Source organism: Barbatula barbatula (assembly GCF_947034865.1).
Source record: "Barbatula barbatula genome assembly, chromosome: 22".
Classification (NCBI taxonomy): Eukaryota; Metazoa; Chordata; class Actinopteri; order Cypriniformes; family Nemacheilidae; genus Barbatula; species Barbatula barbatula.
The window spans coordinates 13,368,892-13,386,011 of NC_136785.1; the positions used below are offsets into that span (position 1 = coordinate 13,368,892).

Consider the following 17,120-nt stretch of genomic DNA (forward strand, 5'->3'; position numbering starts at 1 on the left):
AACCTTGGTTTATATTGATGTAGACAATATCTTCATCAAGTATTATAATTTTTCACTTTAACAAATGAATGCACGTTCATATAGTGTGTTACGTCATGTTAACAATCCCTGCAAAGAATAAGAGTTATTTTTATTTTCAATATCTTATAGGCCAGTCAACTCAAGCTCAAATGCAAACCCATCCACTCCAACAGGTAATGTGGCATTAGATTTTCACACCTAAACACGAGGCCAGGAATCAGAAGCTGATTGGCTACTCTTTGCTGGGACTTCCAGGAGGGGGAACGGTTTTAATCCGTATCAGCATCAACGAAAATCACTTCTCCATTCTTACTCTCATCCGTCACAAGAGTAAGAAAGGCCTTGGCGACATCATCAGTCCTGAAAAACATGATTATGAATTAGACGTGTGAAGTAAACAAACAAAACAAGAAACAATGAAGGACTGAAAATAGTAGCTTTGGCATGTTATTCGTCATTGAGGCACTATAGGTAGTTAACTCACTCAAGAATGCCACGTTTTGCCAATAATTTCTCTGTCACATCCTTAAAATTAGTGAAATCCCCAATCTGCTCCTCTGAATTCAGAAACGGCATCAAGCTTGTGTCCGCAAACCACGGGCACAGAACATTGACTCTCACCCTGGAGCCTGCTGTCTTGAGAGCAGCCTGTTGACACATGCAAATAGAAAAGTAATATCTGCTTATTTGGCAAAGATGTTTATCGTTCAAAATAACTCAAGTAAATTGAGAAAATGTCGCTGCCAGAAAAACGTTACTTAGACTGAGTCGAAGACTGTAATGCATTACATATTTTCTTTCACCAAAACTGAAAACAAAATTCATTCTACATGGAACGGCTGAATCCCACCACTCCATGTTCTGCCCCTGCGTAGACGGGTGGCGTTATCATTGGCCCTAGACCTGGCAAAATGCAAAACTTAACAAAATGTACGTACTTGATTTTTCATTCTGTGTGTTACCACTGGTGTATTCGTTTATTTTTTCTCATGTTATTTTTCCACATAATTCCAAATAATTTGAGATTTCGAAGAAAACTGCAAGAGATGAAATGTTGACAATGACTTTATTAGTTGTGTCATCCTTTTGTGTCCTCATTTCTTCTAGAGCCAGATAGGTGCCCCTGATCACTTCACCCTGTATTGATAAAATACACAAAATGTGGATAGATGGAAAGATGGATGGCTGGATCAAGTAGAAACATTAAAGAATCCTACCAGGACTCTTTATAAACTCATTTTATTGCTAAAAAAACATCTTTAGTAATTCACCTGTGCACCATTTTTCAGGAGTATTTCAACAAAGCTTCTGCCCAAACCCCGAGCTCCTCCTGTCACTATGGCCACTTTATCTCTTAAATACATCATCAGCTACACACCTGCAAACAAAACACGCAATCACAAATAACCTATCTTTTCAACTCTTTAAAATCACATCATTTCAATCTCACAAGTATAACTGTACCTGGACAACCCCAAACATGTTCATCTCAAGCGGATGAGAGTCAGGAGTAACTGCCTTGTTGAAAACCTCTTTTTATAGGGGATCTTATAGGGGAAAAATGAATTTGTTTTGTGCTTTCCATCTATTTTGTTTATTCCATTTATTCAATCGTATTTTACCATTACATGCAAAGAGGATCCCATATATTTAGGTTTATAGCCAGCAGGGTGATGACAGAATTTGTCATTTTGAAGGTGAACTTTTCCTTTACATAATCGAGACCAGAGAGATAAACAAGAAGACAAAACTAATTTTAATAACTAATATTAAATGTTGCAAAAAGTATTTGCGTTCTAACCCCCAACTTAACTAAACAATCATGTATAACGCCTCTAAAATATATAATTAATAATACCCCCCCCCCCCCGTTTTCAAATAATACATACAATTTACATATATTTATATAAACAATAAACTTTTATTGAAACTTGCATAGAAATTACAGAGACTGAAATCGTAAATTGTGAGCCAGTCATCCGGCCAATCAGCGTTGCGCTCGGGTGTTACGTATATATGAAAAATGGCGGCTACCCACAGCAGTGAGGTTGGCGACTTGGTTCAAATAAAGAAACAACTTATTTCCATTATAGCACAATGCAAGGAGAGAGGGCTCGTCCACAGCGTGAAATGGTAACATATATGTATTATTTTGGTATTTTACCCCAGGGTTACGAGAACACTCTTTAGGGGCGGCGTTTCCTTGGGTGACAGTCTGCTAGCATGACAGCTAACGGTAACAAAATGAAGAAAACAGAAAAAATATAGCGTTCTCTCAGAGCCCAACTTAGTTGTAGGGATTATGAACAGCTTTGGCATTTAAACGCTCCTATTAAATGACAATTTTAGTGGTGTAAGCACAAACTAGCATAGAAAGTTACTGCTCATATTCCACATCCAATGTTGAATGCAGGTGTTACACCTTTCATTTCAAATGTATTTCTCTTTAGTGTGTTAAGAAGAGTTTTGACATTTTGTGACACAGGGCATCCGAACTGGCGTTTTCTCTGGAGACTCTTCCTCTGCATGAGATCCCCCCACAACCTGAACTAACCGAGGTCAGTCTGAAGCCCTTCATGTTTAATTCATTTGTGTGGCACAGTTTATCTGACCGCACTTGATTCTGTCTCCAAGGAGGATGCCCAGGATTTGGATGCTCTTTGTTTGGCCAAGTCATATTTTGACCTGAAGGAATACGACCGAGCTGCATATTTCCTCTGTGGCTGCCGGAGTCAAAAGGCATATTTTCTGTATATGTATTCACGATATCTGGTGAGAGGGAGAACGTCTTTGTTGCTTTATTGTTTAATACGAAGGTAGGTGGAAACGGACAAATGTAAATCCTGTTGTTTGTCCTCTTAGTCGGGTGAAAAGAAGAAAGATGACGAAACGGTCGATAGTCTTGGTAAGCTTTGACTCTCTTTTTACACGGCGTTTCCGACACCACGTCTGACGCTCCTGAAACGAGCGTGTGTCTGGTTGCAGGTCCTTTGGAAAAGGGTCAGGTCCGAAACGAAGCCTTGCGAGAGCTGCGAGTGGAGTTGAGCAAAAAACACGGTGCAGGCGAGCTGGATGGATTTGCACTTTATCTGTATGTATCATTTAGAGAAGTGATTCTTAAATGGTACTTTATGACTCTGAAATAGTAAGAAATAAAATATCGAATGCACTTGGGAACAGTCTTTACAATTTATGAGACCATTGAAACCATAAACATTTAGAATAATAATTCAAATAAATGTTACAGATCCACTTGGCATTCTGGTAGTGTTCGTAAAAGACTTTTAGTTAATGTGCACTTTTTATTTCTCACCAGCTATGGGGTAGTCCTACGGAAACTAGATTTGCTTAAGGAGGCGGTGGAGATCTTCGTAGCCGCAACACACGCTCTCCCTCTGCACTGGGGCTCATGGCTGGAGCTGTGCAACCTCATCACCAACATTGAAATGGTAGGTCTTTATCAAGCCCATCATGCACGCTATTGGAGACCGATTTTCATCATCTCCTCCTCTGTCTTTCTCAGCTCAAGTCGTTGTCTCTGCCGGACTGTTGGGTGAGGGATTTCTTCATGGCACACATGTACACAGAACTTCAGATGATCAAAGAGGCACTTCAGAAATATCAGAGTCTAATGGAAGCTGGGTTTGCCAAGAGCACCTACATCATTTCGCAGATGGCCGTGGCTTACCACAACATACGAGGTGACAGAGAGACTGTCATGTCAAGCTTGAGATGATTTTGTGATGATTTTATGCTCACAATATCTTTTGGTATATCCACCTCAGATATTGATCAAGCGTTGAATCTGTTTAATGAACTGCGGGAAAGAGATCCATTCCGCATCGAGAACATGGACACTTTCTCCAACCTGCTCTATGTTAGGGTGAGATCGCCGAATGAGTTTGTGTACGCGTACATGCATGGAATGTTGTGGATGACCGGTAACTGCCATTTTATAAAACATCTGTTGTGTTTTTATCTTCAGTGTATGAAGCCCGAGCTCAGCTACTTGGCACATAATCTGGTGGAGATAGATAAATATAGAGTAGAGACGTGCTGTGTTATAGGTCAGTATTTAACCCTGATGCACACATTAAAACTTGACGTAAAAACTTCTAAGTGTATTTGCTTCCACAGGAAACTACTACAGCCTGCGCTCTCAACATGAGAAAGCTGCTCTGTATTTTCAGCGAGCGCTGAAGCTTAATCCACGCTGTCTGGGCGCCTGGACTCTCATGGGTCACGAGTATATGGAGATGAAAAACACATCCGCTGCCATTCAGGCCTACAGGTACATTTATGTTCAACATGTACACTTAATGTGTCACTTAACTGGCCTTATCAATGCATGACCTCTGTGTGTCTTTAGACACGCGATTGAAGTAAACAAAAGGGACTACCGTGCCTGGTATGGACTAGGACAGACCTACGAGATCCTAAAAATGCCTTTCTACTCACTTTATTACTACAGGAAAGCCCATCAACTCAGGTGAGGACAGCATTGTGTGAACTGGTCCGTCTGTGTTTTCATATAAAAGTATTTTATATTCATAAAATGTTTTTTACGCTCAGGCCGAATGACTCCCGAATGCTTGTAGCTCTTGGTGAATGTTACGAAAAGCTATCTCAACAGGTCGAGGCTAAGAAGGTAACTCGTGATTCAGTACTGTATATATAGATTGTAATATAAACACTTTTTAATGGAAGCTTGGATTTTCTCCACCATTTTGTTTTTGTGGGCGCAGTGTTACTGGAGAGCGTATTCTGTTGGAGATGTGGAAAGAATGGCTCTTTTAAAGCTGGCAAAGTGAGTTAATGTTCGTTTCTAGGGCTGGGTATCGATTTTAATTTCGATTCAAGTCAACAAATATAGATTTAATACAGATTCTATAGTTTTCAAAAGAAGATCAGTAAATATCACATTACACCGGTGAATTACAGAATGAAATGAAGAGCCACAAACCTGTATATTAAACTTTTGTATATACACTTTGGTATATTGAAACGGAACAGGTTATTTCACATTTAAGATTCAGTATAACAAACAAAATTAGCTGTAAAAAGGGGCTGCAATCATATAAATATTTTTTTCGTCTATTTATTCGATTTGTATTTGTTTCCTTATGTCAACGTTGAAAATGTGTTCGTGTGAATATTGATAATAGTTTTAATTTAGTGTTGATCTCTTGTTTGCTTGTTTTTAGGCTTCATGAGCAACTGAATGAATCTGATGATGCTGCACAGTGCTACATAATATACATTCAGGATATTTTCTCATGTGGTGTAAGTCGTCTTGAAGTAGATTCTGCATAACACACAAACACACATTTTATCTTGGAATACTAAAAACTTTATAGACAATTAAAATGGTGTTTTGTACCATAAAAAGGAATTATATTACTGGTCTCGGTTATATAAGAAGAAAAGAAACACTGTTAAACCCATGTGTGGTGTTTGGGAACATGAACCCATATCGTATTTATTTCTTTTTTACTATGTCAACAGGTAAGTTATAAATATTAAACGTAGAAGCTTTCTGTGTTCCTTGTAAGTGGGATAAAGTAAAGAGCTGTTAAGTATTTTTACTTAATATATTTAAGTACTGTTTTATTTAACATGCACGATTAGAGCATATATTTGTTAAAGAATGTGAATTGTCATTGTTCATTTCAATATTAAACTAAAAGTAAATGTACCTATTGTGATGAATACTAATCCTGAATGAATCCTGTGTCGCAGGAGCAGTTGGTGCACGCTGAAGTGAGCACCGCTCTGAGATATCTCGGTCAATACTACTTCAAGAACAAACTCTATGATGAAGCGTCTCTTTGCGCTCAGCGCTGCTGTGACTACAATGACGTATGTTTCTTTTGATCTCTCAAAATAATGTAGTCAACACTGATTTTAACTGGCTTCCAGTTGATAAGAACATGCAGAGATCATGTCAATGTTATTTCAGTTGTCAAATTTGTTGCCTTTTCTCAGGCTCGTGAGGAAGGCAAGGCTTTGTTGCGACAGATCTCCGCCGTGCGAGAACAGGGAGAGCATTCTTCTACAGACATAACTTTACCCTGCGTCTTCAACCCCCTGTCCAACAACACAACTCCAGTGAGGAGAGTTTCTCCATTAGATTTATCATCCGTTACACCGTAGCCCACGTTTATCATTTTTCCAGTTTGATGCCTTTGCCAATACTGTACAATTTAAGTTGAAGTTTTTTAATCATCAATCAATTTGGACATTCAGATATGAAAAAGATCTTCAAGGGATACATGTAAATAACTTTGTATAAACAGACACCGTGTTCATTATACCAAATAAAGAATTAGACAAAGCATTGAACTTATGTTTTATTGCAGATATCACACAAGTAGTACGGGTTTGATAATACTATCGAGAGAGAGACATTGAAAAGTGACAAACTATCAGACATAAACAAGGTCAACCATGCAACAAACCTCATGCAAATGTGCAAAAGAGCAGCCAAAGCAATAATGTAGTGCTTCAACCTATGTATCAGAAAACCGTGCATGTTTATTTGGCGCCTGGCAAGATCTTCCAGAATTACACTTAATAACATTGTGTATATATATTGTGTATACATATTAGAGATACGCATGAAACTGCTTTTTCCTCAATTTTGTATGTACAGTTGATTCTGGTTTGCATAGTACGTATAATAGATGTGAGAACTCAAATGAGCTATACAAAACCAGTCTGCATATACATTTTAACATTCAAATCACATCCAGACTACAGTAGTGTCCTACCGTAACATTCTGCTTTCGAATGCAAATGATAAAAGCCATAAGAAATATTAAAACCAGGCCCTTACAAGACCAGCAGATTCATTCTTATCAAAATAAATCCCACTAATGAGTGAGCAAAGCCACCTGATTATATTATAAAGCTTAAAAAACAAAACTTGATCCTCTGACCAAATTAATATTTAACCCTGCGCTGGAGGGGAGTGGACGGAGGTGAGGGCTGTCGCGAGCGCAGTATGCGTGTGTAAGGCGTGGTGACCTCTGCCCGCTGACAATTCTGCCTCGCGGGGGTCTTGGAAGGCGTGCGTGAGGGGAACAGGGAGCGGAAGAAGGGGCGTTTCTCTGGAGGTTGGTTCTCGGCGTAAGATGCCGCTGCTGCTCCACATCCTCTCTTCTTGCAGGACCCGGGTGTCATGGGGCGCTGGGGCGGCATTGTGCCCTGCAGCTGCACCAGTGTCTCTTCTTTCTTGCGCAGGTCTGCTTTAACCAGCTGCAGGCTGGTGTGCAGCTCCACCAACATTTGGTCCTGGCCGACAGAGACGAGAAGGAAAGGGGAGCGGACAGGGTTAGAGAGGCCAGAGGGTAAAGTGAGGCTGGAAAGTGGAGTTATACGAGCAGCGTGGGTGTTTTAATTCATTCACAGATTAGATTATATGAGAACATCACCGAGAGGAGAAAGAAGAACGAGAAACGGCATTTCTGAATCATGCGAATCAGTAAGCTCTGAATCATTTCCATGTTATAGTGTGCATTTCTTTCTTGGTATGAACTTCCACAATCTAATCCAGGATAACAGGGTTAAAGAGAGAGTACAGAAAGAAAGAAAAGGTGTTGGTGCAGTAGAGACTATGAAGCATTTATAGTTTAACCTCAAACTAAATTAAAATGGCTGTGTGTGGTGTTAACATGATACCTGTTTGGCGAGTTTGCTGTCTGCAGATGAGAGCGCGTGGCGCAGCTTCTCGCCGTCTGTGTTGCGGCAGCACGCTCTCTCTCCGGACTGCAGTTTAACACCCAACATCTGTAACTCCATCCTCAACTGCTTCAGGTTCTGAATGCAAAACACACAACCACAGTATTTTAACATCTTGAATTCCTGACTAGAATCGTACACTGGATTGATAAAATGCTATGCTGGACTACTATTGAAATATACACACACACACACACAGTGTTGGGTAAATTTCTCTGGTTATGTAACTAGTAATTCATTACTTTCTAAATCCTGATAAGTTAAGTGATTCAAGGTTAGACATGAACCGGCTCTTTTCATTCACTCAAATAAATAATATAAAACTACATTAAGTGCACAGCAAAATCACCAGTGTTAAAAAAAGGTCAAATTAACTGTGTATCACAGTGTGCACTTTGAGAGTGTGGATTAAATATACACTGCGAGTGTTAATTCGACATTTTTTTAACACTGGAGTTTTTACTTTGTAGTAATATTAACTGACCAAAGTATAACAAATGTGAGAATTATACATTAAAGCACGGATTGTAAAGTTAGACTATGTAATATGTGTGCGCGCAATAGTGTAATAGACATCTAAATTCACAGTATTTAGTTTAGTACTTAAAACAAAGACCAAGAGTAATCCCTTACTTTACTTTTCCAAGGGGAAAGTAATTAAATACCCAGTAACTAGTTACACCCAGCACTGTATATATGTATATATTAGAAATTCATTCAGTACTGTATACAATATATGTATTGTGGTCATTCCAGTCCAGCGTCTGTTGAATTTCAACAAAATCAAACCTCAGGAGTGATAAAGTCATCCAACAGCAATGTGAAAGACTGACAGCATGACAAGACACATAAAAACTGTGATAAAATCAAGGTCATCTCATGAAACATTTTTTTTGAACTTTTCCTAAATACATGTAGAAATATGACTGATGTATTGCTTAAAAGTGAATATGAACTTTACTTTTGCAGTGTTATATATATATATATAGAGGCAAGGCTCAACACTTAATAAGAAACAAAGACTGCATATTCCTCACCCTCTGACCCTCCTCTAGTTTCCTCTCAGCTGTAATAGTCTCTGTATTTGTTGTGCCAGAGAAAGGAGGATTCTCTTGGAAGCGCTTCAGTTCTACAAACAGACCAAAATGTATATATGTTATTTTCCATAGAATACTTTTTCTTTGGTCGGAAAACAGATGTCACATGCAGAAGTTACCAAGTGTTTTCAGCCGCAGTTCAGTTTGCTTGAGGTCCAGCTCGGCTTTACACTGGTCCAGCTCGGCTTTACACTGCATGAGCTCTGTGCACTCGTGTTCTGTGTTCTGTCTGTGTGTTGAAGCCACGCGGCGTGAGCGGCGGGGAGCGTTAGCGTCCTTCACAGGCGGGAACATGGGAGTTGGGGCTATACCGCCCTCTTCCCTCTCTTTGAGAGCGGAGGTAAGTTCTCTGATCTCCTCGTCTCGTTCCTTCAAGAAATCAAACCAAGCATCGAGATCTTTTCATGTTCCCATTAACCTGCATTTTAAAGTGACCAGAGACCACCGAAGGTACTATCATTCTCTTGAGTTCAGTGTGTTAAAACTGCCTCTCTCTCGCAGGACGCACCTCTAATTCTTGGCTGTAATATTTTTTCAAGCTGCTCTTCAGGTTGTTGATCTTGTTCTCGCACCTCTTCTCCATCAGATCCCTCTCGTTCTCCAGCGTCTCACTGTAGAACAAGGGAGAAATTTTAAACTACCAACGATACAAACACATCTTCATACTGACACTGCGTTGTTCGTTGGTTACCTGAAGTCATCTTGCATGCGGCTGATGACCTCCATCATTTCAGCACACACCTCCTCTCGAACCTTGGCCTCCAGTTCATCTTTCTCCTGCCGCTGACGTATCACCTCGCGCTTCAAAACGTCGATGGCCTTTAGGAGGGCCTGCCCAAGACAAATACATCCATTTGAAACAACCGAACACCTCTGAGAATGAAATCCCAGAGACTAGAATGAATCTAACGGTGTGGATTTACCTCCGGGTCAAACATGGTGATGTCTCCTTCCTCATCGCTCACCTCCTCTTCCTCTTCTAGCAGTGTGGAGTCGTTTAGAGGAGCTTGCTGATCACGGAGCAGCGACAAGATGTACGCCACACGTGTCTTGCTGCACGGGCCGTGCACCAGCTGAAGGACATTTGCTTGGTGAGTATTTAAACGCTGATGCACAGAAAAGTGAAAAGAACAGCATCTTTTTACCTGTGTGGCGATGGCAGAGAACTTGAGCGCTTGGAGGGTCTCGTCATAGGTGGAGGCACAAGGGTTGATGTTGACCACCATGCAAGAGCGTCCGTGACCACAGAAGAAGCTCTGGAGGACTCTGGTTAACTTGCTGTCTCTGAATGGAACGACCAGGGGAGGCCGTGACCTGTGCACAGATGAGAATCGATTTGATGTCAATGCCACAAAATTTTTTTTTTGCGTTTCATACAGATGTTATGAATATACAGACGTGGAATTTTCATTTTGGGGTAAAATAACCATTTAGAGGGATAATTTACCCAAAAAAGAAAATTCGTCATTTATTCACCATCTTCTGTCCAACACAAAAGTCATTGGGGGCTAGTGTGGTTTTGTTTCCAACGTTCCTTAAAATATCTTCTTTTGTGTTCTGCATAAGAGTATTGTCACTCACTTATTGGTCTGATTGTGTCTCAGAGCGGTGATGCAGCGGCCCAGTGTGAGCAGGGAGGTGTTGATATTATTCGCCTCTTTCATTCTCTCTCCGTTCTGCTGATCCTTACAGCGCTCCGAACCAGCCAGATCACACACCGAGAGCCTGCCGATTAAGACGGTGCCAAACACTTTAGATTACTACAGAGTTCTGTCCTTAAATGGCTAGATTATAAAAGAAAGAGCTAAAAGAACTGAGTTTTACTCGCTGATTCGGGTCATCGGTCTCAGATCAGCTTGGGGCTGCACTTGTAGAACACGGATGGTAAAGATGCAATGACTAAATAATGAAAATCGAAAATTAGTCTTTCACAACAAACGTGTTTTTATTCATGCTGTTGTACGGCCATCTTCAAGAATGTACAGACTGGGATATTGAGCAAGTAGCTTTAAATTGACATCTCCAATCTTCATTCTAAAAACCCATGTGGTATACTGATGTTGTTCAGCGGGTACCTGCGGCTGGAGTTGTGGTTTAGATGAGTGCTGGCAAAGCTTTGGTTACGACGTCCAACCTTAAGCACTTTCCAAGCCTCTTCTGCACTTTGTACGTGAATCCATGTCAGATCTAAAAAAAGAAATGTATTGATTTTTTTTTCAGATCGTCATGAAAGCTGTTTGAAAACATCTGTGCGAGATTCCTACCTTTCACATAAGGATTTCCATATTTGTCATCGCTGAGGCGTAGAGTGGCTCTCTTGCGGGACTGAAGAGAAGGCGGGGCATCCAAAAGATCGTACAGAAATTCGTTGTAGATCTCATAAAACGAGACCCAAACTGAGAACTGCGCCCCCTCCTCGAGATCCTCCCCACCGCTGAGGGACAAACCGTTCACCTCCAGACAAAGACCATCTGAATCTGGAGCACAAAGATTACAGTTGTAAAGAGAGGTTATATGATTTATTGTGTGGGGTGGCAGATAGATGCTCACCTTCGAGCTGTGTTGCAATATGACTAGTAGTTGAGAGTCCACCGATGCCGCTGTCCCAAGACAGACCTGCACGCAGCCTGGACTCATCCTAAACAAAGCACTGACAGTCAGATACAGCCCAGGCGTCTCTATAGGACAGTATATTTCTTATGTCTTTTTTCACCTCTTTCAGCAGAGCGTCACGCCGTGTTTCCTCAGCACGGACCTCACTGGCATCCAGTTTACGGACCTCCTGGCTCAGTACAGGCTTGAGGTCCACGGCCGAGTACAGTCGGCCGGATAGCTTAATAAATACAGACACCAACGCCCGTGGCAACAGACCTGCCTCTCCACCGCTCCCTGTTCAATCGAAGCAATAACAGGACATGTTATCCAATTGACACGCAACATTGTTTAAAGTGACCGTTCACCTATAAATGAAAATTCTATCATTGTTTATTCACCATCTTGTCATTTTAAACCTTCATGACTTTCTTCTGCAGAATACAAAAGCAGATATTTTGAAAAAAAAAAGTTGGTAACCAAACCGCACTGGCACCCATTCCCTTCTATTATATGGACAAAAAACCAATGTAAGTGAATAGGGGCCGGTGTACAAAATCTTCTTTTGTGTTCTGCATAAGAAAGTCATACAGGTTTGAAATGACAAGAGGGTGAGTAAATGACGACAGAATTTTCATTTTTGGGTGAACTATCACTTTAAACTAGAGCCCGACCGATATGGATTTTTGGGGGCCGATGCCGATATTAACTTGAAAAGAGCCGATTTATAAGCCGATATTTTGATTTTGAAAATAAACTGGATATTAGACCCATTTCCTATAAACTGCACTTACACAACATTCAATAGCAAAATATCTGCCTGTTCTAGGTATGTGGGCTGTATAAACCATTTTCCAGAAGGGATGTTAAAAAAAGCCTTAGATTACAGTCTCAATGACTAAACAATTGCACATTTAAAGTATATATTTTTCAATGATCACAAAACAGTCTGGTTTTAAACATTTAACACTTTTATTTACTTCCAGTTGAAGCTGGTTTTAACAGTGTGAACTGTAAATAAATTATAAGTTAAAGTTAAAGTAAAAGAGCTATACCAAACAAATTCAATATTCCACAAAACCACAATAAAATTAAAATAAGTTAAATGTATAGCTACATATACAATAAATAAATATAAAATAAATAAATAATACCAAAATATAATTAAAACAATGTAGAATGTTCTCAAAACGTTGTAACCTTTAGATAACGTTCCCCTAACGTTGTAACCTTACACAACTGTCTGTGCATGAGCAGGAATTAATTATTATATATTGGCAGGAATGAATGAACAGGCAAACTTTAACTTGATTAGCGTTAGAATAACGTAACAGTTGTTTTTTCGAGGCACGCTGTACATAACTTCTAGTCATTTACTACACGCGCCCCCTGCCACAGATACGCGGTCATTATGTGGGAAACACTGCAGATATATTTAGAATAAGTTAAACGCTAACGTTATAGTTTGACCTCTTATTAACGTTCGCGTTCTTCCACTGATAAACATGGTTTTAGTTAGCTTTGTGGCTAATCTAATATAGCAATGCATTAGCGGCTGTAAGTGATGTTACAGAATATTTAGAAGTGATAATGATAGGACCGTTAGCTAGAACTACCACACCGTTTTTATATGCAGTGTATGAACTAAATCTACAATCATTTCACATGACGAACGACAAAGTTGTTTTCGCCAGCTCTACCTTAAGAGAGTCCCAGCTAGTCCCGCGATTCACCCGGGGGACCTGCCCGAGCAGCGGGCTGACCTGGGCGGACTCGGAGACCGCCAGCACCCGGCGGAAGAAGCCGAGTTTCAAGCTAGCGGCTCGCCGGGCCGGCCGATCCGGGAAAGAGGCGCCATTTCCGGATTGAAAACGGCCGACGTTTCGGTCCGTATCTCCGCGAGGGAAGGTCGCAGCGATGCGTGGCCGGGCTCGTTGGAAAGGTCTCGGCCGTCCCGTTCGAACGACGCCGCTGTTGTCAACTGGGGAGTTGCAGACCGCCCTCTGGTGGGCAAACTATGCAACACTCATAACATGAGTGAAGCATGAGACACTTTTTCTCATGTTTTATCGGCCGTTATAAACGCCGATGCCGATTTAAATGCCATTAGCTCATATCGGCCGATAATATCGGCCGGCCGATATATCGGTCGGGCTCTACTTTAAACTAAATGAAAGATTGTGCATCGTTGTCCTTTTACCTTGTATGGTATAGGTTTTGCCAGAGTTGGTCACACCATAGGTATAGAGGAGGCGATTCTCTCCGCGCAGAACATCTCGCACCATCTCTCGTATGGTGTGATCATATACTTCCTGCTGAGAAGTTTGTGCTCCAAAAATCTGGAAGACAATCCTTCAGTTCAATAACATGAATATTTGACACCATACTCATCGTCTCATCATTTTTACTGGAACTATAAATGTGTGACAGTTTTTTCATTAAATATCAGTGGTTGTGCGCATATCTTTACGGTTTCTTTTTAAGTTATACAATGTGGAAAGTTATACATTATATAAAATGCATCACATTAGCTTTAAATCTGTGTAAAATGTTTCAAATTGACAATGAAAACGTGTGTAAGGTATTCGAATCTAAATATTGTTTTATCCATTTTTATACATCATAAAATGGCGTTTCTACAACAAAGTACTTCGTATTATCGTGTCTTCAACAATTTTGCATATTAAAATGAATCAAGCCAATTCGATTAGAATTGTTTTCAGTTCTTTCTACGAAGGACACGGATTACCTTAGTGAACGTAAACTTGTGCAGGCTTTGTGCGACCCCTCGCTCTGCGTTCTTCATGTTGTTGGAGTCTTTGGGCGCTCTGAGCAGCAGGCTGTCCTCAGACTGCACATTTACACAGCCCTAAACACAACATTTCCATCACAATCATTCCTGTGCAAACATGAGGTCAGAATAGCCCAAAACACCGCACCCAGCCTGCTGCACTCACAGAGGCGTGTCAAATTCCTCATGACTTTACCTGCTCCCCTCCCGGCTCCTTCTCGGCCTCGGTAAGAGGACGGATCCTCAGGAAGACCTTCAGCTTCTCTGATCCATCATCAGCGCTGCCACTTCTGCTTACGTCCCCCTTGAGCTGTTCCGGCGGGTGACAGAGGAGACGATGTAAGAACAACGAACATAAGCGCTGGAAGATCGAATGCATTACAGTGGATCCATTCATAAACAAGCAGTTTGCTTTACCGGAGGAAAAACATAACTCACAGCCGTTTGTAATGAAAAGAAGAATTGTAAAAGAGTCAAGGACATTAGGAGTGACTGAATAAACACCAATGTCACATCTCCGGGGCAAGTGTCTGAGCATCTAACACATTACTATCAAACCTATAAATGTTACATCAACACATATGTTTTCATTCAACAGATACCACTTGCTTTTGATGTTGTCACCTAAAGATACTTAAACTGTGTGAAAAAGAGAAGTCATAACATGCCATCATACCGCTTTAGTTTGAGAGTCTGCCGCAGGGGTTATGACTGAAATCTCTGGCAGGTGGGACACAAACCGCTTAGATCTCACGAGTCCTCCGATATCAGCAGCCGTGGATTCAAAGACAGCCCCGCACTCATCCTCATCGGACAGTATTCCGCAAGGAGACGCCAATGTCAGTGCCATTACAACCGATCTGGACACAAAAACACAATCGAGTCTGCATAAAACGAGCATGCGTAATGTAGATTCCGTTACTTAAGATACAATGTGCGAATAACACGAACTATTCCCTTTAAAGGAAAACGTTTACGTAGCTGGCCGGATTGCTATTAGCAGCTAGCATAGCATAGCATATCGTGTTATATAAAATAAACGTATAATCTTACCTTTCTTAATGCCGTCCTCTGGAAAATAATACAATCCGAAATGCGGCGTTACGAATACGTGACAGCTAAACTAAATCTAAAGTGTTTAAAGTGTTTCACTGAGCGCATCTGATCTGTTCACCTGCACATCCGCACTAACGGCCACCACTGAGACAATAGCCGATTCAAAAACAGCGCTCCGCGCTCTCCGCCAATCAGAGCTCCAAGGCTTGACCAATGAGTGTCGCGGGAGATAATGTTGGCTTCTGATTGGTCAACGTTGCAACGTCGCCACTCCCCAAGAGGCGTTCCAGTCATGGTTCCGTTGACGTTTTAAGCACGTGTTTTCAGTATTTAGCAGCTAGGCGCCGTAGTTTGGGCGGCATGGAGGTCTGTCATCCGCCGTTTAGGATCCGATATGAAGCTTTTTAACAAGTGGTTCACAAAAGGGCTCGTGTTTGGATCTGTGCGTACTCTCATTTATGCATATATATATATATATATATATATATATATATATATATATATATATATATAATGGACCCATCCTTAATAAACTTTGACTTTGAGTGAACTGTGTCATTCTTGGTCCCCGGATCTGCTGAGTGTTTCATCAACTAGATTTGTCAACTGGCTACAATTTATGCCGCAATGCTACTTTTTGAAAGTTCACCTGTGGCAGCAAAGCAGCTTTTGGATCTTGTTGGACTAACTTTGTCAAGATAAACTCAACAGAGCAGCCCCTAAATTCAGCTCCTTTTTGCTTGCTATAGCTGTTGATGATATGTTCCGCGTTCTGCGCTTTTATTGAGTAAATAATGACACTATAGCAACATATATTATGATAATAACAATAGGGGGTTCCCAAACACAGTTATAATCAAAGGTAGCCTTTTAAAATAGGTAAACAACACACATTCACTCCCTTTACCTTTTAGTTTACTAGTTGATGAATGAATTTCATTTCAATATCAAAATACCTTATTGTGCTGCACAATGATGGCATACTTTTTTATATTATTCCCCTTGATATTGTAAGTGTGATTAATAATGTTGATTATATTTTAATGTTTTAATAAACGCGGCTACATGCTTCATGCTGTAAATGTGTCCAAGCACAATACACGTTTGAACTATACAAGAAATTGTTAGTTGCTGGAATAAACTTTTTTAATGCACCGCAACAGCATGTGGCTTTGCGTGACCCTCCGACCCAAAGTCTGAGAACCTTTGATATAAATGACCATACTTCCAGTTAGTGTACCGGGGTGATACATTTGGGGATGATATTGCGGGTTCGCACACTCATTTCACTATTAAATAACATCAATGGCCGAACTTAGTGTGCGATTTGATTTATTTTTATCCCTTGAGGTCTAATAAACGCAACTTCCTGTGGCTCATTGGTTGGAGCATTAATTGGGTTGGTAGGAAGACATAATGAAAATGTATTGCCTGACTGCACTGTAAAGCTGCAGACAATAACTGATATTTGGATTATCATATAAAATAGTCTACGTAAGATCTTTAGGTTGACTGTTGTTTTGAAAATAGATGACATTGACTGACTATAATTCGTTCTGCTGACAAGCGTGCCCCACTGTAGTCATATGGCGACACCAACGGCGCCCCGGTGGCCTAATGGATAAGGCACTGGCCTCCTAAGCCAGGGATTGTGGATTCCAGTCCCATCTGGGGTGTGGTTCAGCAGAGTGGCGCAGAGGAAGCATGCTGGGCCCAGAGGTCGATGGATCGAAACCATCCTCTGCTAACCCATCATGGGCAGTCGTGGTTAGACCAGAAAGTTGCCAGTTTGATCCGGCACCTTACCTCTACTTGCTCCCCGA

General features: G+C 40.9%; 2 protein-coding genes across 2 annotated transcripts; one reads left to right on the forward strand and one right to left on the reverse strand.

Moving 5' to 3' along the window:
* Window positions 1-1,994: 1,994 nt before the first annotated feature.
* cdc23 (CDC23 (cell division cycle 23, yeast, homolog)) lies at window positions 1,995-6,398 on the forward strand. Its single transcript, XM_079486095.1, has 16 exons — window positions 1,995-2,154; window positions 2,507-2,579; window positions 2,656-2,793; window positions 2,884-2,926; window positions 3,007-3,112; window positions 3,338-3,470; window positions 3,545-3,722; window positions 3,807-3,904; window positions 4,007-4,088; window positions 4,159-4,312; window positions 4,391-4,510; window positions 4,594-4,669; window positions 4,767-4,828; window positions 5,226-5,304; window positions 5,761-5,880; window positions 6,007-6,398. Exons 1-16 carry the CDS (start codon window positions 2,045-2,047, stop codon window positions 6,172-6,174), a joined length of 1,740 nt encoding a protein of 579 aa, XP_079342221.1. The 5' UTR covers window positions 1,995-2,044; the 3' UTR covers window positions 6,175-6,398.
* On the reverse strand, window positions 6,177-15,505 carry kif20a (kinesin family member 20A). The gene is made up of 19 exons (XM_079486092.1): window positions 15,295-15,505; window positions 14,918-15,101; window positions 14,438-14,551; window positions 14,200-14,319; window positions 13,651-13,789; window positions 11,572-11,747; window positions 11,409-11,496; window positions 11,123-11,335; window positions 10,934-11,045; window positions 10,683-10,757; window positions 10,440-10,583; window positions 10,004-10,172; window positions 9,782-9,931; window positions 9,550-9,689; window positions 9,367-9,469; window positions 8,978-9,227; window positions 8,799-8,890; window positions 7,702-7,839; window positions 6,177-7,314 (listed from the first exon to the last, which is right to left on the reverse strand). The coding sequence occupies exons 2-19, from the start codon at window positions 15,089-15,091 to the stop codon at window positions 6,964-6,966; spliced, it is 2,748 nt and encodes a 915-aa protein (XP_079342218.1). The 5' UTR covers window positions 15,092-15,101; window positions 15,295-15,505; the 3' UTR covers window positions 6,177-6,963.
* Window positions 15,506-17,120: the final 1,615 nt, after the last annotated feature.